The sequence below is a fragment of the Grus americana genome, chromosome 8, assembly GCF_028858705.1.
Source record: "Grus americana isolate bGruAme1 chromosome 8, bGruAme1.mat, whole genome shotgun sequence".
In the NCBI taxonomy this organism is placed as follows: Eukaryota; Metazoa; Chordata; class Aves; order Gruiformes; family Gruidae; genus Grus; species Grus americana.
The window spans coordinates 24,417,399-24,436,798 of NC_072859.1; the positions used below are offsets into that span (position 1 = coordinate 24,417,399).

The 19,400-nt window shown below is 62.5% G+C and overlaps 3 protein-coding genes across 5 annotated transcripts; 2 read left to right on the forward strand and 1 right to left on the reverse strand.

Annotated features, from left to right (window-relative positions):
• Nucleotides 1-96: 96 nt before the first annotated feature.
• DPH2 (diphthamide biosynthesis 2) lies at nt 97-2,663 on the reverse strand. Its single transcript, XM_054833549.1, has 6 exons — nt 2,460-2,663; nt 2,267-2,379; nt 1,871-2,091; nt 1,027-1,665; nt 706-891; nt 97-609 (listed from the first exon to the last, which is right to left on the reverse strand). The coding sequence occupies exons 1-6, from the start codon at nt 2,610-2,612 to the stop codon at nt 479-481; spliced, it is 1,443 nt and encodes a 480-aa protein (XP_054689524.1). The 5' UTR covers nt 2,613-2,663; the 3' UTR covers nt 97-478.
• A 249-nt stretch (nt 2,664-2,912) lies between these two features.
• ATP6V0B (ATPase H+ transporting V0 subunit b) lies at nt 2,913-9,845 on the forward strand. Its single transcript, XM_054834208.1, has 8 exons — nt 2,913-3,070; nt 6,335-6,383; nt 6,863-6,946; nt 7,412-7,489; nt 8,097-8,166; nt 8,509-8,560; nt 8,945-9,135; nt 9,517-9,845. The coding sequence occupies exons 1-8, from the start codon at nt 3,004-3,006 to the stop codon at nt 9,541-9,543; spliced, it is 618 nt and encodes a 205-aa protein (XP_054690183.1). The 5' UTR covers nt 2,913-3,003; the 3' UTR covers nt 9,544-9,845.
• Nucleotides 9,846-12,275: 2,430 nt separating this feature from the next.
• On the forward strand, nt 12,276-19,251 carry B4GALT2 (beta-1,4-galactosyltransferase 2). Of its 3 annotated transcripts, none has more exons than XM_054833113.1 (7): nt 12,276-12,294; nt 14,958-15,344; nt 15,709-15,944; nt 16,018-16,208; nt 16,464-16,586; nt 17,644-17,748; nt 17,909-19,251. In XM_054833113.1, exons 2-7 carry the CDS (start codon nt 15,029-15,031, stop codon nt 18,057-18,059), a joined length of 1,122 nt encoding a protein of 373 aa, XP_054689088.1. In that variant the 5' UTR covers nt 12,276-12,294; nt 14,958-15,028; the 3' UTR covers nt 18,060-19,251. The 3 variants fall into 3 exon arrangements, with proteins under 3 accessions (XP_054689088.1, XP_054689089.1, XP_054689086.1); XM_054833114.1 differs by lacking the exon at nt 12,276-12,294 and adding an exon at nt 12,506-12,715; XM_054833111.1 differs by lacking the exon at nt 12,276-12,294 and adding an exon at nt 14,186-14,333.
• The last annotated feature ends 149 nt before the right edge of the window (nt 19,252-19,400 follow it).

Genomic DNA, 19,400 nt, shown 5'->3' on the forward strand with positions numbered 1-19,400 from the left:
ACCACAATCTGAGATTTCACTCTGGGGCGCCTGGTATCATCCCTGTCCGTACTTCCTCAGCCCACGTTTTACTCTAGAAGACAATTCACTCACAAGTCCTTTTCAGTTCAGCTTTAGTTAGCAGCAGTAGCCCACATCAGCCAAGTCCTGGTGCTGTCGGCTCATGTGAAGCTGTGACCTTTCTGTGTAGGGCCAAAGCTGCCCTGGACTGGGTTGCCCTTGGAGGCTGGGTCTGGGCCAAGTGCCCGCCCTGGCCCTGCTGCTGCCCTGGCCATGAGCCCACGGGTGCTGCAGGCATCCCCAAACATGCACGCAACTCCTGCTCTCCCACCGCAGTACTGACCCAAGGCCGCATCCAGTGCGGGGCCAGCTGGTGGTAGGTCCGGACCCTTGTGAGACCCTCACAGGTCTGACACCCAGTGGCAGGCAACACCTGGGCCCCCGCACGCCTCCTGCTCCTGCTGATGCTGCTGCTGAATCAGGGTTGCTCGTGCCCCTCATCCTCATAGGCAATGGCAATCCCTCGTCGGCCCTGCACAGCCTTGGAGATGGGCGTCTGCCCCAGCCGCTGCTCCAGGCCCCGCCAGCTGCGGGATTCCAGGAAGGAGGCTGGGAGGAGAGAGAAACGGAATTGTTACCGGGAGCAGGGAGGGGGCACTGGCCCTGCACCAGGGCTCAGCCCCACCACGAAACCAAATCACGAACCAGCAGGGCTGATCTCCGCGAGGGCCCGAGTCTGGTCCCTGCAGGCCAGAGCGGTGCTGGGGGGCAGCTGGGTAGCCGGGGGGTCATGGAGGTGGGCAGCACGCATCTCTCCCGTGATCAGCGAGATGTCGGGAACAGCCTCTGCTGCAGGGACAGCCGGTGGGAGCCCAATGTGCGCACAGGCACCTGCCGGGAAATGGTAATGTTAGCCTGGTGCTCGTGTCTACCCTCCAGCTGGCACAGAGCCGGGGCAACCCAGGCAGGGGAGCAGGGCAGGACATGCCCTAGGAAGGTGCTGGGCAGCTGATTTCCAGCTGCTACCTGGCAGCAGGTCTCGGAAGTCAGTGAAGTAGTTCCCTGTCCATTCGCGGGCTGGGTTACAGGCCAGCTCCAGCTCGTAGGGGGTCACAATGGGCCGGTAGAAGTCGCTGGAGTCCAGCAGCGAGTTCTGAGCACAGGCCACCAGGACAAAGATGTCCACCTCCAGGAAGTTGGCCAGCTTGGCAGGGTTTGGCTTCCCCACAGCCAGTGTGTAGCTGCGCTTGCCGGCCCGTTGCAGAAGCTTGCGGAGGTGCTGCAGCACCGCCAGGTAGCCCGCCACGCCGAGGGTGCCCACCAGGATGCCCACCACCTGTGCATCCCGGGTTCGCTCCACCAGGTAGAGGCGTCGCATCAGGGCCCGGTTGACGTTAAGGGTCTCGCGGCGGCCACAGCCAGTGGCAGGGTTGAAGGAGCTGAAGGGGCAGCAGTTCCAGGTCAGCATGAAGCTGGTGAGAGCCAAGCCTTCAGCTCCCACATAGAACATGGCACAGTCCTGCAGCCCTCCCGGCGCCTCCACCAGGAACTGGCGACCAAACTGCCGCACCTCCCCGGGCAGCGCGGGGCCAGGAGGGTCCCCGCACACCACCCTGGAGAAAACGATATTGGGGTACTCGGGGCATAACTGCTGCTCCAGCTCACCTGAAGGAGAGAGGAGTGAGAACGAAACATAGCCACAGACCTGACCCGCAGAAGGTGGGCTAGCAGATTAGGGGAGAGGAGAGGGCAGAAATCAAGGCTGACAGTGCCTGGGGACTGCCTGCCTGCTGCTGCCTCTCCCCCTAGCAGCTCTGTACAGCTCAGAGCAGGACCAGAGACCCCCCCCTCCCTGTCCCGGAGCACTCACCCATCGCATGGGCATAAACTACGTCGCTCAGCACCACCACATGGCTCTGCCGGTCGGGGTAGAGCTCCCGAAAGGCCTCTGCACAACGCTCGATGTCCAGGGGCTGCCGCCCGAAGATGTGCAGCACCGGGAGCTTTCTGCTGGGGCTGAGGCAGGCCGGGCCGTAGTGCAGCACCGCCTCGGCACCCGCGTGCTCGGCGGCCACTTCGTCCACGCAGCAGCTGCGGGGAGGACCCGGTATCAGACGGGCTCCGCACCACGGAGCTCTTCCTCCTCCCTGGCACCGCTGTCCCCAGCCCGGCAGCTCCAGCCCTCGGCCCTGCCAGGCCGGGGACGAGCAGCCCCGTTCCTGCCCGCGGAGGACCCACGGGATACACCCCACGGCCCCGCACCGACCTGCCGTACGTGGTGTCTCCCAGGACGTACATCTCGGCCCCAGTCGCCGCCTCCATCCGGGCCGCCACCGCTGCCGCGTCCGCCAGGAGCTCGTCGGGGAACTGGAGGGCGACCTGGGGGGGGACAGGCCGTGAGGCACCGGGGACGGGCGGCCCGCAGCCCCCGACCCCGCTCCAACCCCGGCCCCGCTCACCTTGCGGAACCCGCCGCCCTGCACGAAGGCGGCGGCCCGGCCCATCTCGTAGAAGCCATCGAGGTCCTCCCGCGGCGCCGCCGCCGCCGCCGCCGCCGGGCCCAGCTCCCGCCGCAGCGCGGCCTCCCCGTCGCTGCTGAAGGCCGTTGCCATGGCGCTGCGGGGCCGGGAGTCAGGCCCGCCACGCGGGGCCCCTGAGTCCGCTTCCGGGCTGAGGCACGGAGACAACCAATGAGAACTCGGCACCGCCCTTCCCGTTCACGGAAGTCCCGCCTCTGAGGGAGCGGGGCCTATCGCCCTTCACGGCAGGGCGGAGAGGAGAAGGACAGCCAATAGAAAGAGGCGCGCTCGCGATGCATTCTGGTCTATGTAGTTTTCGCGCGGCTGTCAGGCCGGGCAGCCAATAAGCGGGCTCTGTGGAAGCGGTGGCGTCACTCGCTTTCCGCTCGGGCGCTGCGGTTCCGCTCACGTGTTCTGCCTGGGTCAGGTGACGCGGTCGTGCCCAGCCGCTCCGCTTGGCTCCGCTCCGTCCCGCGCCGCAGCCATGACGGGGCTCGCGCTGCTGTACTCGGGGCTGGGCCTCGCCTTCTGGACCACGCTGCTGGGCGTCGGTCAGCGCCGGGCCGGGGGCTGGGGGGCGGTGGGTCACGGAAAGTACCGGGCCGTGAGGCAGAGGGGGCGGTGGGTCACGGAAAGTACCGGGCCGTGAGGCAGAGGGGGCGGTGGATCACGGAAAGTACCGGGCCGTGAGGCAGAGGGGGCGGTGGGTCACGGAAAGTACCGGGCCGTGAGGCAGAGGGGGCGGTGGGTCACGGAAAGTACCGGGCCGTGAGGCAGAGAGGGCCGGGCTGTGGGGCTGGGCCGTGGGGCAGGAGGGGGCTCTGGGCGTGAGGAGAGACTGCGGCAATAGCTCTGGTTTGTGTCCCTGTGGCTGCTCCGGAGAGACGCTGAGGGGGGTTGCTGTGGTGTGGAAGAGGAGGGTGGGGGGTGCAGCGTTGTCGGTCCCCAGCTGGCTGAGCTGCTGTCAGGCAGAGGCAGGAGGGCTGGCCCGTGGCCTGCCGCGGCACCGGGGGCAGTGCTGTGGGGCTCCTCAGCCTGGGCATCGCCCCGTGGGTGCTTTGAGCTGCTCTGTCAGAGGGCTTGGACCCCCAGCGGTGCCGTGTAACTGTCAGCTGCTGTTGGATGTGCAGCTTTCAGCTCGGAGTCTGTCCGGCTTGAGCAGTTGATTTGCTTCTCTGTGTGTGTGAGAGCAGAAAGGTGCTGGTGCCAGCCAAGGGTTGTGTTTGGATTTGGCCGATCAGGGGAGGTAAAGGCAGGTGCCAGTTGATGTCTCTGGGACAGAGGAAATCGCCCTCCTGCTTTGTCAGGCTGTGACAGCATAAGGGAACATGCAAGTTTGGATGACTGCAGAGCTAGTGCGTGGTTGTGTTGCAGCTTGTGGCAGCCCAGGCCCTGCTGCTGATGGTCTTGGGCTCAGCAGCACTGAGGATGGATATAATGCCCAGGGGGTAGTGGGAAGACTTTGTGCTGGAGCTGCTGGTTATTTCCTCTTTCAGCACAGGGTGAAGTGACCACAAGCCAGGCAGAGGCTGGAGAGATCTTGGCTCCTGCCTCAGTGTTTGGGTGAGGGGAGAGACTGAGTGAGATGTGAAGGGTGTCTCACTCCCTCGTGTTTCCAGGGCCTGGTGAACCCAGGGCTGGGTCCAGGGCTGCCTTACTGGCCTCTCTGAATCATGCGGCTCGCACCAGCGCAGATGCACGCTGTGAACTTGAGACTGCCGGAAAATCTCAACAAGCTGAGCCCAGATGCTCTTAACTTCCCCTGCCCTGTTGCAATCCCTTTTTCGGGAAGGCACAAGCAGGAAGTGGTCTTGCTCCGCACAGTGTTGCGGTGGTGCCTCTTTGTGCTTTTCCTCCTTGTCCTGAGCTGTGCTTTGGTGCTCTGGTGCTGCCCCGGCTATTTTCTGTCCTCCTGGCTGCAGGGCTGGAAGCCAGAGCTCACAGGAAAGCTTCTTTCACCCTATTTCTTTTGTACATGATTCTAAGGCTACACCTGCTCTTGAAGAGATGGAAGGTGCCCTGAGGATTTGCCCTGAGCTGCCTGTAGCTCTTCTTTACCGCTCCTGGCAGGTGGAGGCAGCTGGGGCTGGCTGGGTTCAGTTTCTGCTCTGCCAGCCATGCAGCAAAGCCAAAACACAAGTCATAGACTGGCCAGGCCCAGCACCGTAGAGATCATCCCTGAAGGTCGACAGGTGGTGTGGACTGGTGTGCAGCCTCCCTCTGCACTCCCTGGCTGTGGTGGCACCATTCCGTGTGTGGCACTGCAGGGAAGGGGGGCACCCCGATTCTGCCTGTGGGAGGAGTGACAAGCATTACCACTTCCCATTTCAGGGCTGACTTGCCTGGCAGTGCCTGTATGTTCTCCTGGTGCGCTGAGCCCTGAGTTGCGTGTGGAGAGGTTTGGCACACAGGGATGGTGGGGACAGCCCTGCTGTGAGGCCAGCAGGTCTCCCTACGCTGCAGTGTTGAGGTCTTCCCATGGGATGAGTTGTTCTCATGAGGTCTTGGCCATGGGCAGGGAAGGGCTCCTCCAACCTGGGGCACATGGTCCTGCCCCTGTATTGCTGCCGGGCACATCTATGGCTTGCCATCACCCCCTGCGTCCAGGCTGCAACTCTAGGGGGAAGGGAGCAGTGGGATGCATGCAGTGACCTCTGCTACTTTTAAGCATTTCAGAAGTCTCCTGTTTCCTCTTTTCCCGGCCGTACGTGGGATTGGTGTCACACAGCCACTGGCTCTAGTCAGCAATGGTAGAGCTGTCCCTTCACCCTCTTTATCTGGTGTGGAACAGACAGTGCCACATTGCCTGCACTTATCTGTTCCTTAGGGCCAGGTTGCCCTCTCTTTTCCAGCCATGTGTCATGAGCCGTGCAAAAAGCAAGTGTCTCTTCTGGTCTGCAGCCATGTTTCCTGCTCACGAGCTCAGAGCAAGGCAGGGTTTCGGTGTGAGCACTTCTGCTTGTGCTTGGGTTGCGTGGGGCTGCTGAGTGTGACTCCTGGATGCCATTCAGCACAGGAGAGGAGCACTCTCGGTATAGTAGGGCAAGCTGTCCTTGCAATCCCTCCCTGGAAAGGAAGTGCTGTTCTGGGTTTCTCAGGGTGGCACTTTGGTGTCTACTGCCTGTGTTGGAGTACAAATTTCTCTGGGAGTGATTAACCCTGGGGGAAACACTGAGGACAGCAGCCACGTCTTGAACGTCCACAGCCTTTGAATGGGGGGTGCTGGAGGGCAGCTGCAGCTTCTGGTGTTGACTGGCTCCTGGGGAGCAGGTGATGGAGCAGCATGTGATGGTCAGTCAGGCACAGCCTTGGTCCTCTCACCTTCCCTGTGAGAGAGAGGAGCTCACAGCTGGTCACCTGGTGCCATGGCTCTCCAGCGGAGCTGAGCTGTTGGGTGATGCAGATGGAGCCCGTGCTGGGGCACAGGGCTGTGGGTTGCCCTTGAGCCCCTGTAGCCCAGCATGACCTGTGGGCACTCAGCAGGGTCAGGGAACAGAGAATGGGTGTGACAACCACCGTGATCCCCTTCTGGGCAAAGACTGGGATGGGGTTTGGGAGTATGGCAGGTCTGGACTTTTTCTGTCCTGCACTGATGTGGGAGTGCTGGGATTACTGGGGCAGCACTCTGAGGGAGCAGGGGGCACCCTGCCCCACAGCTCTGCATGCCTGAGCCGGTTTTCCTAGTAACCCTCCTGTGTGTGGTGCCGTGCCCCTGGGCCTCTGACCCAAGGCTTTGTAGGTCGGGGAGGAAACAGCAGTGCTGGGCTAGTAGCTGGTGCCTCTCTGAAGGTTCCCATGTTGCTCTTGCTTTCTAGGGATCTGCTACACAATATTTGACCTAGGCTTCCGCTTCGATGTGGCCTGGTGAGTTCCCTGTAAATACCGGCATCCTGAGGGCTGTGTGAGGAGGTGGGTGGTGTGGCACTCCACAGGGAACAGCGGACTTGCTTCCGAGCAATGGGCAGTGGTCGCTGCATCGCAGGGGAGCAAGAGCTATGGTGAGCAGGGCCTCTGCTACCCTTAAGGCAGGATAGATGCAGCCCATGTGTATGCGTTGCTGGCTCTATACAGGGTCCTGGTACAGCCATCACTGCCCTTCCCACCACCTCTCCCAGCCCAAGCTTCCCCTTTGCAGCGAGGGTTTGGGAGGAAGAACTCGGTCCATGCAGATGAGGGTCCTGGGTTGCTGGCTGGCAGAGACAAGCTCTTGTGTCCCACTGTCTGGCAGTGCCCAACCCATCTTGGGCTGCATGATCCTGTGGGGGGTACCCGTTTTGAGGCTGTGCACCATGACTAGTGGGGCTCAGCCTGTGTGCTAACTTGGAGCACTTCTTCCTCTCCAGGTTCCTGACGGAGACCTCACCCTTCATGTGGTCCAACCTGGGCATTGGCCTGGCCATCTCCCTGTCCGTGGTGGGAGCTGCCTGGTGAGTGGATCTGGTTCTTCAGCAGGTTCATGCTGTTCCACCTCAGTAGTTGTGTATACACTGCGGTTTCTCTGCGGCAGGACAGGGACAGAACAACGTGTATGTGCAGGGGTGTGGGACTGTGTACGTCACTGCAGCAGTGAGGCCAGGTTGCTGGGCTCCTGGGGGGTCTGGGCAGACCACCTTGCAGGCTGCAATGGCAGTGGAGAGGCAGGGATGTTGCTGGCTCTCTGGAAGCTGTACCGCTGAGCCCAGGCTGCGCAGTGGTGGCTCTTGTGCCCCAGCAGTTCTGCTGGTGTAGGTGGTGGAGCTTGGGACCACTTGTACCCTGGGGGTGGACAGGCCAAGTCTGCAGTGTCCCCCAGCTGCATGCCCGATTCTTTGCTCAGCTGGAAGATCCTGGTTTCCCTCTTGAATCCTTCTGCGAGTGCCAGACTCTCCACCAACCATCCTTGTCTGCCACAGGGGGATTTACATCACGGGCTCCAGCATCATCGGTGGTGGAGTCAAAGCCCCTCGGATCAAAACCAAGAACCTGGTCAGGTAAGCACAGACCTGGGGTTAGTGCTCGTGTCACGCCTGAGTGGGGCAGGTCCCAGCCTGTGCAGACACTCCTGTCCTATCTCTAGCTGGGTGCTGCTGGCAGACTGTTCCTTGCTGAGCTGCTGATGCTGTTTGCTTTCAAAACAAAGAGCCCTAAAGGAGCCAGGGTGCTGCTTTGAAGAGTCACTGTGTGATATCAGGCAGTGAATGAGCCCAGTGTGTTCAAAACAAACACCCTGAGATCACACTTCCTGCCCCAGGCAGGATTCCCCTGGTGGGACCTTCCACAGCCCTTCCCCGAAAGGAGCAGAAGGGGGCTGGTGGAGGGCAGGGCTCCTTAGGCCTGCTTCCCACAGGACCATCATAGCTTACTTGGGTGGCCCAGCACAACCAGCACCCAGCCTTTGTGTTTGGCAGCTCCCCCTTGTTTGAGAGGAAAGCAGCGGGTAGGCTGGGCTGCCTTTCTGCCCTTGGCAGCAGTGGGGCAGGCTCAGATATGGCTGTGGAAGGGTCTGGCTGTTGGCTCGCTGGACATGAAGTGACGGGGGCTGCCCAGGGTGGGGCAGAGCCTGGGACACTGTGCTCAGACTTTGCCTTTCTCCCACAGTATCATTTTCTGCGAGGCTGTGGCTATCTACGGGATCATCATGGCAATTGTCATCAGTAACATGGCTGAGGTATGGGAGGACTTGGGTTGCCCTGCCGGCCCTGTGCCAGCCTTGGGGCCACGGTGGGGGTGGGCAGCTGAGCATGGGCCAGTGTTGTGAGCAGTGGTCCTCTGGGGACTTTGGACACTGTTGTGGCTCTGGGAGCCCCTGGACTGGTGGTCTGGCCCTTGTCCACACTGAGGAGTGGGTTGGGGGAGCACACACAAGGCAGGTGTCATGAAGCTGCCCAGTGACGTGGAGTCAGGGACCAGTTCTGGCCAAAATGTGGCTGCCTCATGCCATATCGGGGACAGGTACCTCTCCCAGAGACCACGGACTTGCCACTAACCCAGGCCCTGTGCTTTCTCTCAGCCTTTCTCTGCAGTCACCCCAGAGGCGATTGGAGCCAGGAACTACCATGCAGGTAAGGACTGCTCGGTCCCTGGTGCCATTGCTGAGTATTCCCACCCCCTGACTGCTACCTTCTGACTGGCCCATTGCTGCTTCGAGTGTTTGAAGAACGTGTGACTTTTCTGCCAAAAAGTGGCTTTTTAGTTACTTTCTTGAGGCCTTCCTGCACCCAGCTGGGCTGTGCTGCCCAGCAGCAGCACTGCTCCTCCCTCGGGTGGCAGTAGACTGCAGGAGCAAGGGCACACCCTGGAGCAGTCCTGCTCCCCAAAGAGGAGGATGCTGCTGGTGCTTGGCAGCTCTGGGTCTTCTGTCACCTCAAGGCAGAGCTGCTGCAGTGTGCCCTGGGTGCAGGTAGAAGGGAGTTACCCCCTGCTCTTGCAGCGTTCCTCTCTCACAGGTTTCTCCATGTTTGGGGCTGGCCTGACCGTGGGGTTATGCAATCTCTTCTGTGGGGTCTGCGTGGGCATCGTGGGCAGCGGGGCTGCCCTGGCTGATGCCCAGAATGCCAGCCTCTTCGTCAAGATACTGATCGTGGAGATCTTTGGCAGTGCCATAGGGCTGTTTGGAGTCATCGTTGCTATCCTGCAGGTACTTACCTCCTAGGGCCACCAGGCTTATGTGAGCACAAGGTGCCTGCCACCCTGGGTGCTCTTCAGCTCTGGAGAGACACAACTGGGCTCCAGCACAATCATCTGCATTGGGATGGGGAGGCTGCTCGTGAGGTTTGGGGCAGCACAGCTCTCCCCACAGTATACCGTGCCTGTTTGCAGCAGAGTGAACTCTTGATGGCTCCTCTGAGCAACTGTCACCAAAGGTGTCACCTTGGGTGTGCCCTGTGATGCTTGTGTCTTACCAGTGGGGCTGATGAGTTCTCTGCAGCTTCTGGATGGTCCTGGGGTGCTTGGGTGGGACTGGGGTGCTGGGCTGGGGTTTGTGGGGCACGGCCTAACCTCTTTTCTTTCTTTCTAGACATCTAAAGTAAAAATGGGCAACTGAGCTCTGTCCCACCCAGCCTGTTCCAGCCCGCCCCAAGAGGTGCTGTATATATTTATTTAATGTTTCTATCCTTGACTGGGGCGGGAGCTGCCTGGCGGCAGGAGCGGGAGCCTGGCTGTGTAGAGCCCCGTCCCACCGATCGATTGGCCCCTTGGAAGAAACAAATTTCTCTGTGTGAATTCTGCCCCCAGCGGCTTGGACCAGCCCATGGGGCCCTGCTGCTGCGTGTCCCCGGTGTGTGTAGAATCAAACCACCAGTGCAATTCTGTGTCCGTGAAATAAATATGGTTCTTGTCCAAGGATGCAGCTCTTCCTCTGCTCTGCGTGTGCTGGGGAGGCTTACAGGGAGCAGGCGCTGATTTGGGCTGACGCCCTGCTCGGAGATTCCCCTCTGTGCCTCTGGCAAAGTCCCTGCCTGGCTCCAGGAGCCTGGTGGGGTCCTCCCTGTGTGGGGTTAACCCTGCTGCCTACTCAGCCTGCAAGAGGCTGCCCTCTCTGGGCTGTGGGAACACAGAGCTCTGCTTTGCTACCCAGAGCAGGTAGGAGGCTGCCAGAGCAGGCAGCAGGCAGCTCCTACCAGCACTGGCACCGCCTCACACGAGGCATGCTGGAGGTGCAAGCACAAGCTGGTTTGGGTCTTTTGGCTCCCATCCAGGTAGTTTAGCCTAGAGGGAGTGTACACGGTGTCCGTAGCACCATTGTGCAGCTGAGGAGCACCAGAAGGGCAGAGGAGCAAAGCTTTTGCCCCTTCCAAGGCTGTCCTCCAGCCAGCAGCTCCCTGGTGTGGCCACTGGCTGGTTGCTGCTGCCTGGGCAAGTCCTGCTGGGTGCTGGGGCTCTCCAGTCTGCAGTGCCTCTCCATCCTGGGGGGCCCTGGCAGAGGTCCCAGGGGTGGGGATGCTTTGTGCTGGCTCTGCTTCCCTCTCCCTGGCCGCAGTAAATGCGGCGTGGGGAAGCCGGCTGGGGACAGCTGGGCCTGCAGCTCTTCTGCTGCTTGGGGGAAGGGAAGAACAAGGTCCTGCCTCAGCTCTGCAGAGAGCCTGGAGCTGATGCTTCTGCAGTCTGCTGTATCCGGCACAAGGCCCTCATTCTGCTGTGCTGCCAGTACACCTTCATAGGTGTTCCTGGTGCTGTTAGTGCTGTGTCAGAGCAGATGCACACCTGGAGCTGCCCATCTCTCTTCCCAGCTGGATGTAACAGGCTGGGGCAGCAGTGGGGCTGCTGGAGCCAGGGGAAGCATTCATGCCTGCTTATTTTTGCCCTTGGTACTAGAGCAGCTGCCTCTGCACAGCCTCTCTGAGCTCTGCTGGTTTCCCAGCTCTGCTCCTCATCTCAGCTCTGCTTCCCATTGTCCTGTGCATTTTGGGACAGCACTGTCTCAGCCTGGAGTATGGGAAGACTGCTGGGGCAAACCATCCTGCCAACTGTGCTGGCTGCTCTGAGGCTGGAGGCTGTGACAGGAACTCTGTGTGCCCCACGTAACAGCAGGGGGACACAAGCTGGGCCCTGCCTGCTCACAAGAAAGGGTGTCCGGTGTGACTAGAGTTTTGCCTGTCCTGTGTGAGGGCTGTACCCCCATCCCCTGGCGTTGCCACTGCCGCTGTGGGCCAGAGATGCCTGAGCCCCTGGGCTCCTGTCAGACCTGTGCCAAAGTCGTGGGGCTGTCTTCAGGAAGAGATGCCTGAGGTCAGAGAACCTGTGCTGGCATAAGAGAAGCTTGTTCCAGGTTAACAACTGTCTTGAAAGACTCGCCCACTTGTCTTTCAGCGATGGGTGTCACCTTGTCCTGCCCTGCCTTGGCTTGATAGAAATCCATCCGCTGTCAGAAGTCTCCCTCTGCGAGGTGCTTTTCTGCCCTCCAAACCCTGCCTCTGTGTATCACAGCTTTGGCCAGGCAATGGGCTCTGGACTTGCCCACGGGCCACTTGTAAGGACGTGAGACCCACTAGGGATGGTCTTGTGGCCCGCAGCTCCCCCTCCTGCAGCTGGTGGAGGTGACATAAGCATGCCCTGCAGTCCCTTGTTTTAGGTGCGTGCACTTGAGTTCTAGGACTTTGTACTTGGGTGTGCTAAATACCTGCTGCTCAAGCATGGAGGAAAAATGCTTAATTGGGGCTCCAGCATCTTGCACCTCGTCTCATTTAGGAGCAGCAGCAGCGGGAGTTGAAAGATGATTTGGTGACCACATGTAAGTACTCACAGGGGAAATGCCACATGCTGAAGAACCGAACCAGGAGCTGGAGGCAGAAATTGGTTGGATTTCAGCTGAGCTTGCTTGCAGGGGTGGAGCAGGGCTGGGCTGTTTGGGTGCTGCTCTGATCTCTGCTGTAAGGTTGTCTTCTGAAGGGAGCCCTCACACAGGGCATGAGGAGAGCCCTTGGAGGGCAGGGGCTGCTCAAAATGGGCACAAATGCCGTGGGGTGGCTGGCAAGAAGGGAAGGGCTGGGGACAGCACAAAAATTATTCGTGGTGGGCTGAACTCTCGGTGAGACCAGCCCAAGATCTTTCGGTGATGCCATTGTGGTAGGGAGAGTGATATTGCTAGGAAACACCGAGAAACATGGGAAGGGGGGAGGAGGGGGGAAGGAGCCACAAATAGGTTGCGATGGGAGCTGAGCCAGCACCAACACTCAGGAACGTGGGAGTTGTCCTGGGTGGGTCGGTGAAAGCGCTGCGTCCCACGTTGCCAAAAACGCAGCAGGAAGGAAGGGAGAACGAAACACTGAGAGACCCTGTCCCTGTGTCCCCGGGGGTGCGTGGAGGGTCCTGGTGCCGGGCTGGGGGCCAAGGGCCGAGCATTTCGGGGCGGAGCGGGGGGGGTGGGGGGCGGGGGGCATCGAGCATCCCGGGGGGGGGGGTGGGGTCCGCATCCGCGGAGTCCCGGTCCCGGCGGGGCTTCCCTCGCCCGGCGGCAGCGCGGTCCCGGAGCGCGGGGCGGTCGGCGGCGGCGGCCCCGCCCGGTGCGGCGGCGGGCGGAGCCGGCGTGCGGGCGCGGCCCCGTCTCCCTGCGGCTCTCGGTTGTGCGGCGGCCCGGCCGGCAGGGCCCCCCCGCAGCCCCGGGCATGGGAGCCCGCGGGCCGGCGGCCGGGGCTGGAGGAGGAAGAGGAGGAGGAGGAGGCGGCGGCGGGGGCCGCTGACCGGCGCCGGGGCGGCGCGGCAGCCCCGAGGCCGCGGTGAGTGGAGCGGCGCGGACAGGCCTGGCCGGGTGGGGGAGGCCCGGGATGCGACCCGGGGGATGCGATCCCGGTCACTTATGGGTGGCACCGCCCCGGCTCGGGAAAAAGCCTCTTTTTGAGGTTGTTTCTCGTTTTTTAATAAGTTTTTGTGCGTGTCGGGGACTGGGAAAAATTTAGGGGGGGGGTTGGTTGTGCTGAATGTTCCCCTTCACCTCGCTTTTGGCTGGGAGGAGGGAGGCGCGGGGGGAGCCGATGGCCCCGGTGCCACCTTTGGCACCTCCCTTCTCCTGGCCCAGGGATGTCCTGCGGGAAGAAGGATGGAGCCCAAGGGGATGAGCATCCCCTCCAAAACGAGCATCACCAGCCCCATGGCACGCACCACACCAGCATGAATCCCTGGGGACCAGCTCCTCAACCCCCAGGTTGCTTTTGGCCTCTTACACCTTGTAACGACGTTGCAGTATAGGGGGGAAAACATTGTATATCATAGCCCCCCACTTAGTGGGTGTTTTTAAGCTCACTCATGCTTGTGGCATCCCATGGCCACCGTTCGATGGAGTGCTTCGCTTTTGTTCCCATCGAGCATCACACTCCACTCACCTCTTGGACCACCCCACTAAAGGGTCCCTAAAACCTGCTCTTATTTTTCCCTAACACCTCCCTGCCTGGCTGTTGAGACGCCACCACTCCATGTGCTGCCTGCTGTGAGGGTTTTTGGGTTTTGGGGAGGGTTTCTGGCAGGCGCCGGGGGCAGGCAGGTCCCTACATTAAGGGCTGTGCTCAGTGACAGGGCGCTGTGACCATGAGAAGGTTTGGGAGATAACGACAAACCCAGCTTTTCTCCAGGGGGTGACTTTCTAGAACAAACCTGGCTGTGGGGTTGGGGTCCTGGCATGGGGACCCTGCCCTGCGTCCTGTGGAGAGTGTGGACACAGGTGGGGCATTGGGCTCTGAGCCTTTTCCATTACCTCCCTGCCTGCAGTGGGTTCCTGCCAGCACCCCGCTGCCTGTTGGGGTCAGCCTGTGGCTGGGACAGGGCAGCCAGAGCGGGGTTGGGTGGGAGTCCTGCTTCGCACCTCCCCTCTGATCCCTGTTCCTAGCCGGCTGGGTGCTCCGCAGCTCCCCGGGGGGCCCCACCGGCCTGGGCTGGCAGTTGCCGGTGGGCTGGCCCAGGCCCTGGGCTGGTTGCCAGCACGTTCAGGTCCTAGCTGCGCTCCTGCTGGGGGGTCCTGCCGCAGCTCCCCGCCTGCCGGGGTTCCTGCAGTGGCACTGGCCTGTCCCAGGGTCCCCAGGGTGTTGCGAGCCCCCATGCCTGTCCCTCGCCATTGCCTTGCCCTGTCCTAGCAACTTCCCTGAGAGCAGGGACGCGGGCTGGGACCTGGGGTGCGCAGCCGTGCTGCAGCCCGAGCCCCGGCAGTGGTGGGACTGGGAAGGGCCGGACGGTTTGGCTTGGCTGGGGCTGTCTGGTGACGCTCCCGGCTGGCTTCCCAGCAGGGCTCTGGCCCAGCTCCAGGTGTCATGTGGGAGATAAGGGGACCCTGGCTCCCAGCGGCTCCCAGCGCCCCAGGGGCCTCACCACCGGCAGCACGAGGAGAGAGGACCTGCGCCACTGGCTGTAAGCTGGAACCCCTGGATGCAGCAGGGACCCCTGCCCCGGGGGCTGGGACATCCCGCTTGGCTCAATGTCTGTCGTGCAGCTGCTCACCCCGCTGAGCACCCCAAGGAGGGCCCCCGCCAGCATGGCGCTTGCTGCTGGCCCTGCTTCGGTGCTGCTGCTGGGCTGCAATACGGGGGGGGGATGGGGAGGAGGGAAATGGGGTGCCTCGGAAAGGGTTTGCTGGTGGGGGCACCCATGGTGCCCTTAGGCCACCCCAGACTGGCCGCATTTTGGGAGAACGTGACCTCCGAGGGCCCAGCTTCCATGGAGGCTCTTTGCAGCACCCTTGGTGGTATCCCAGTCCCCTGCTTAGAGGTGACGGGGACGGGGAGTGGGTCTGGCCTGGTCTTGGACTTTGAAAGCGGGGAGGAGACTTACTGCATGGGTCTGGAGACCTCTCATGTCTTCATGGCTGTGCCTTCAAAGCAGGGGTCCAAATGCTGCATCCCCCCAGGGCGCTCTCTGGCATACCAGCCTGTGAGCCCATCACCTTCTCATCAGGCCTGTGCTGCTCCTGCTGCCATTTGGGCTGGGGTTGGGGGCTCACTGTGGTGGTTTCCTGAGCATGGGCTATCTCGGCAGGATCAGAACCGTGGCTGGAGCCGCCCCCCTGCCCCACTGAGTGCACATGTCCGCCTGCCCGCGCCCAGAAGATGACCAGGCTGCTCTTGGGGGTGACCCTGGAAAGGATTTGCAAGGCCGTGCTGCTGCTCTGCCTGCTCCACTTCGTCATCATCATGATCCTCTACTTCGACGTCTACGCGCAGCACCTGGACTTCTTCAGCCGCTTCAATGCCAGGAACGCCTCGCGTGCCCACCCCTTCTCCAACTCCTCCCGCCCCAACAGCACCGTCCCCAGCTATGGGCCAGCCGGTGCTGAGGCCCCATCTCCCAGCGCCAAGCCCAGCACCAACCAGTCTGCCACCGAGAAGCCCTTGCAGCCCTGCCAGGAGACACCTCCCGGCTTAGGTGAGACGTGCGGGGTGAGCGCCGGGGGTAGTCGGGCTCTGGCTCTGAGTGTGGGGCTTGTGGGTGGCATCTCCATCCCCTGGGTCCTGCGCATGGCTTCCCAGTGGTCCCAGCGGTGGAGCAGTGGAGAAACCCCAGCCTAGAACTGGTACCAGGACAGCTGTTTCAGGTTTTGTCAGCAGCTTGTCCAGTCTCTCTGCCCCTGTTTGGGAAAAGTTTTGGGCATCCTCTGCCCTCAGTAGTGCCAGTCCCCCTTGCAGGTCCTGCTCGCTGCTTGCTCCACCGGCCTGGCTGGGAGCAGCGGGTGACCATGACCCGGGCTGTGTCCCGTCCTGCGGGCATCACCCTGCCCTCCCTCTTGCAGTCGGGCGCCTGCTCATCGAGTTCAGCTCTCCCATGAGCATGGAGCGGGTGCAGCGGGAGAACCCCGATGTGCGCCAGGGTGGCAAGTACACCCCCCCGGACTGCCTGCCCCGGCAGAAGGTGGCCATCCTCATCCCGTTCCGGCACCGCGAACACCACCTCAAGTACTGGCTGCACTACCTGCACCCCATCCTGCGCCGGCAGAAGGTGGCTTACGGCATCTACATCATCAACCAGGTGAGGGAGGTAGGGGCCAGGGGTTGACAGGGCCAGGGTGGGCAAGCGAGCGTTGCTGAGCTCCTCCCTGCAGTTCGGCGAGGACACCTTCAACCGGGCCAAGCTGCTCAATGTGGGGTTCCTGGAGGCCCTCAAGGACGATGAGGAGTACGATTGCTTCATCTTCAGTGACGTGGACCTCATCCCCATGGACGACCGCAACCTCTATCGCTGTTACGAGCAGCCGCGGCACTTTGCTGTTGGCATGGACAAGTTTGGGTTCAGGTGGGTGCTCTGCAGGGTTGGGGTGTTTCCCTGGGCAGGGCTGGGATGACGCCGGGGCCACCGACCTCAGTGGTCGCCTGGGGCAGGCGTGGGGTCACTGGTTCAAATTAAGGAAGTGGGATGGGAGAGGGCGCAGAGCCCTGGGTGGGAGGGTGACACAGGGGAGGGCTGGTGCTTGTCCCTGGGTGTCCCCATGGGGCTGACCCCCATCGCTGCCTGTCCCTGGGGGCTGACCTGTTTGCTGTCACCCTGCAGGCTGCCCTACGCTGGCTACTTCGGTGGTGTTTCTGGGCTGAGCAAGTCCCAGTTCCTGAAGATCAATGGCTTTCCCAACGAGTACTGGGGCTGGGGAGGAGAGGACGATGACATCTTTAACCGGTAGGTGCCAACCCCTTGCCAGCGCCAGCTGGTTGCGGTGTGCTGGGGCTCCCCACCGAGCACCGAACTGGCATCCTCACCAGCACCAGCGCTCCTGGGTTTGCAGGGAACATGCACAGGGCATGCCACGTGGCAGGGAGGGATTTAATTACCCTCCAACTTGAGAGCTGGTGGCCCTCAGGGATCAAACTGGCCCCTCCCAGGGTGTTGGGGGGCCATGGGGCAGCCACGTGCCTTCCTTGTGGCTAAACTGCCCCCAGCGTGGTGGGGCCCTGCCCCCTCCCGCTGCGGTGTGAGCTGCGCCAGTGGGGCAGCATGCCTGCGGGCTCCGCTCCAGGCTGGGGCCGGGATGCTAAACTTGGAAGTGTCCGGGGCTGGGATGTAAAACTTGGAAGCGTCTCAGTGGCGGCCACGCAGCAGCCGAACAGGCATTTCTGCCGGCAGCCGGCAGGCCGCAGCACAGCCGCATGCAGAGCCGCAGCCGAATCCCCCGCACACACCCTGCGTTGGGTGCTGGAGCCCGATGGCTCCCGCCTCATCTCCTGCCCGGGGGAGCAGCGTGTGACCGGTGGGGCACAACCACCCTATAATGGCCGGGCGAGCAAAACAGCCCTTGCAGGCGCCACGGGCACGGTGGCACAGTTGCAGTTCCCATCCAAGGTGGGCTCGGGGTGGGGAACAAGCAGCGTGTGGAGCTCTGGGAGAGCTTCAGTCAGCCCTTAACGTGGGGGGGGGCGCAAGGGCAGGGCCGGGCACTGGCATTTGGAGAATGTAAGCAGCACGGCGGGCTGACTGCAGCTGCCAGCCTGTGGAGCCGGAGGTCGTCGGGCGGGAGCGGTGCGGGTGCTTTGGGCACACTCTGCCATGAGGGATGCGGCACCCTGGATCGTGGCACTGGCCCAGCCGTGGCGTGGCTTTGCTCAGCTTGGCTTGGCACCGCCCCGTTTAAGCAGGGATGAGTTTATCTGGGCCGCGGGCTGACCCCGGAGGTCTCTGGGCCAGGGAACGTCCCACCCTGGTGCCCACGCGCTGATCCCCCTCTGGTCCCAACCCCCAGTATCTCCCTGAATGGCATGAAGGTGTCGAGGCCCGACATCCGCATCGGGAGGTACCGCATGATCAAGCACGAACGTGACAAACACAACGAGCCCAACCCGCAGAGGTGAGTGAGACGCAGGGGCCAGGGCAGCCGGGATGCTGGGCAATCGCTGGGCTGCCTCTGGCTGCCAGCTCCCCTGCTCTGCTCACCCCCGTGGAGGTCAGGTACAGCTGGCACCACCCCCCACTTCCCTCCTGCCTCATCCCACTCCCATTTGCACCAGATTCACCAAGATCCAGAACACCAAAATGACGATGAAGCGGGACGGGATCAGCTCGCTGCAGTACCGGCTGGTGGAGGTCTCGCGCCAGCCCATGTACACCAACATCACGGTGGAGATCGGCAGGCCGCCCCCCCGCCTGGCCCGGGGCTAGTGCTTGCGCCGCCAGCAGAGCCGCCGGGAGCCGGCTCTGTGTCCGAGCTGGCTGGGCACGTCGAGTTTTGCCCCGGCTCGAGAGCCAGGACTGGATGGGGATGTTTTCTGCCTACTCTGCTGCCTTCCGGAGACGGCTGCCCCTCCAGCCTGCCCCTCAGTCCCCAGGATTTCTCTGTCCCCCCCTATTCCCACGAGTGTGTTTGCAGGACCCCCGCCCCATACTCGGTGTGTCGGCGGACGAGCCCGGCTGCCCAACGTGCAGCTCCTGGCACAGAGGGAGGGGGCAGCGCCAGCCCTGGTGAGGAGCCTCCTGGCCATGCCAGCTCCTGCCTGCACCCTGGGTGGGGAGGGTGAGATCCCGCTGCTCTGGGAGAGCTGGGGGGCTCCCTGCCAGCGCTACGAGAAGCGGGGTGCAGGCTTCCCCCTTCGCCAGCGCTGGAGCTGCTGCTGCCCATGCCGGGGGTGGGAGCAGCCCGGGCCCCCCCGAGCAGGTAGGATCAGGGCGAGGTTGCTGCCCCAGCTGGGCGCTGCCCACGCTGCTGGGCACACAGACATGGCTCGCTGTCTTCCTCTGCTTTAGTCTGGTGCTTAGAGCCGGGCCCCGTCTCAGCTCTGCCAAACAGAGACCTCTGGTTAGCAAACGCCCCTCGCCGTGCCTCAGTTTCCCCAGGGCTGGGGGGTGGTGACTATATCCCGCCCCCCCCCCTCCCCAAAGGCAGATGCTGTGTGCGTGTGCAGCCCCTGCCTGCGCCTGCCCTCCCTGCTTTGGGGGGTATGGGGCTCATTTGACACCCCCCCAGCCCCTCTTGGTGAGTGGGGGGGCTGCTCCACAGCTCCCTCCAGCAGCAGGTGCCCCATTGGCAGTTTGGGGGCCATTGGGGTCTCCCCCTTCTCTGGCTTCCCCCCCTCCAGGCCTGGGGCAGGGGGACTGCAGGCAGGAGAGGCCAAGGTCGTGCAGGGTGGGCACCCCCTGTCCCTCCATGGGACTTGGAGCCCCGGCACCCCCCACCCCCCATGGGGGGCTGGGAGCAGTGGGGCCAGGAGCCGGGCAGCAGGCCAGGGCCGGGGGCGGGGGGACACCGGCGACTTTTGTACATTTGAATGTCTGACCCTTTTTTTGAGCGTACGTTGAATGCAGCGTTCGGTCGTAGAGACCGGGGTTTTTGTATTTAATAAAAGTTTCAAAAGTTTGCGGGTTTTGTGGGTTCGGTTAGGGGGGGTAACCATGAGATGGTTTCAGCATCCAGAGTTGGGGGGGCAGCCTTGCTTGCCACCTCCAGCTGGGGGGCAGAGCCCCCCCCCAGCTTGCCCAGCCCTGGGGCAGCACGGGTGGGCTCCT

What these genes read in the sequence shown, in the direction of transcription:
- B4GALT2 (XM_054833113.1), top strand. Translation starts at nt 15,029, where the DNA reads ATGACCAGGCTGCTCTTGGGGGTGACCCTGGAAAGGATTTGCAAGGCC. An exon ending in GGAGACACCTCCCGGCTTAG is followed by an intron (nt 15,345 to 15,708) that starts GTGAGACGTGCG and finishes TCCCTCTTGCAG; the next exon opens with TCGGGCGCCTGCTCATCGAG. An exon ending in GACGATGACATCTTTAACCG is followed by an intron (nt 16,587 to 17,643) that starts GTAGGTGCCAAC and finishes CCCAACCCCCAG; the next exon opens with TATCTCCCTGAATGGCATGA.
- DPH2 (XM_054833549.1), bottom strand. Translation starts at nt 2,612, where the DNA reads ATGGCAACGGCCTTCAGCAGCGACGGGGAGGCCGCGCTGCGGCGGGAG. An exon ending in GGAGACACCACGTACGGCAG is followed by an intron (nt 2,092 to 2,266) that starts GTCGGTGCGGGG and finishes TCCTCCCCGCAG; the next exon opens with CTGCTGCGTGGACGAAGTGG. An exon ending in CGCGGAGATCAGCCCTGCTG is followed by an intron (nt 610 to 705) that starts GTTCGTGATTTG and finishes CTCTCCTCCCAG; the next exon opens with CCTCCTTCCTGGAATCCCGC.
- ATP6V0B (XM_054834208.1), top strand. Translation starts at nt 3,004, where the DNA reads ATGACGGGGCTCGCGCTGCTGTACTCGGGGCTGGGCCTCGCCTTCTGG. An exon ending in AAAACCAAGAACCTGGTCAG is followed by an intron (nt 7,490 to 8,096) that starts GTAAGCACAGAC and finishes TTTCTCCCACAG; the next exon opens with TATCATTTTCTGCGAGGCTG. An exon ending in AGCCAGGAACTACCATGCAG is followed by an intron (nt 8,561 to 8,944) that starts GTAAGGACTGCT and finishes CCTCTCTCACAG; the next exon opens with GTTTCTCCATGTTTGGGGCT.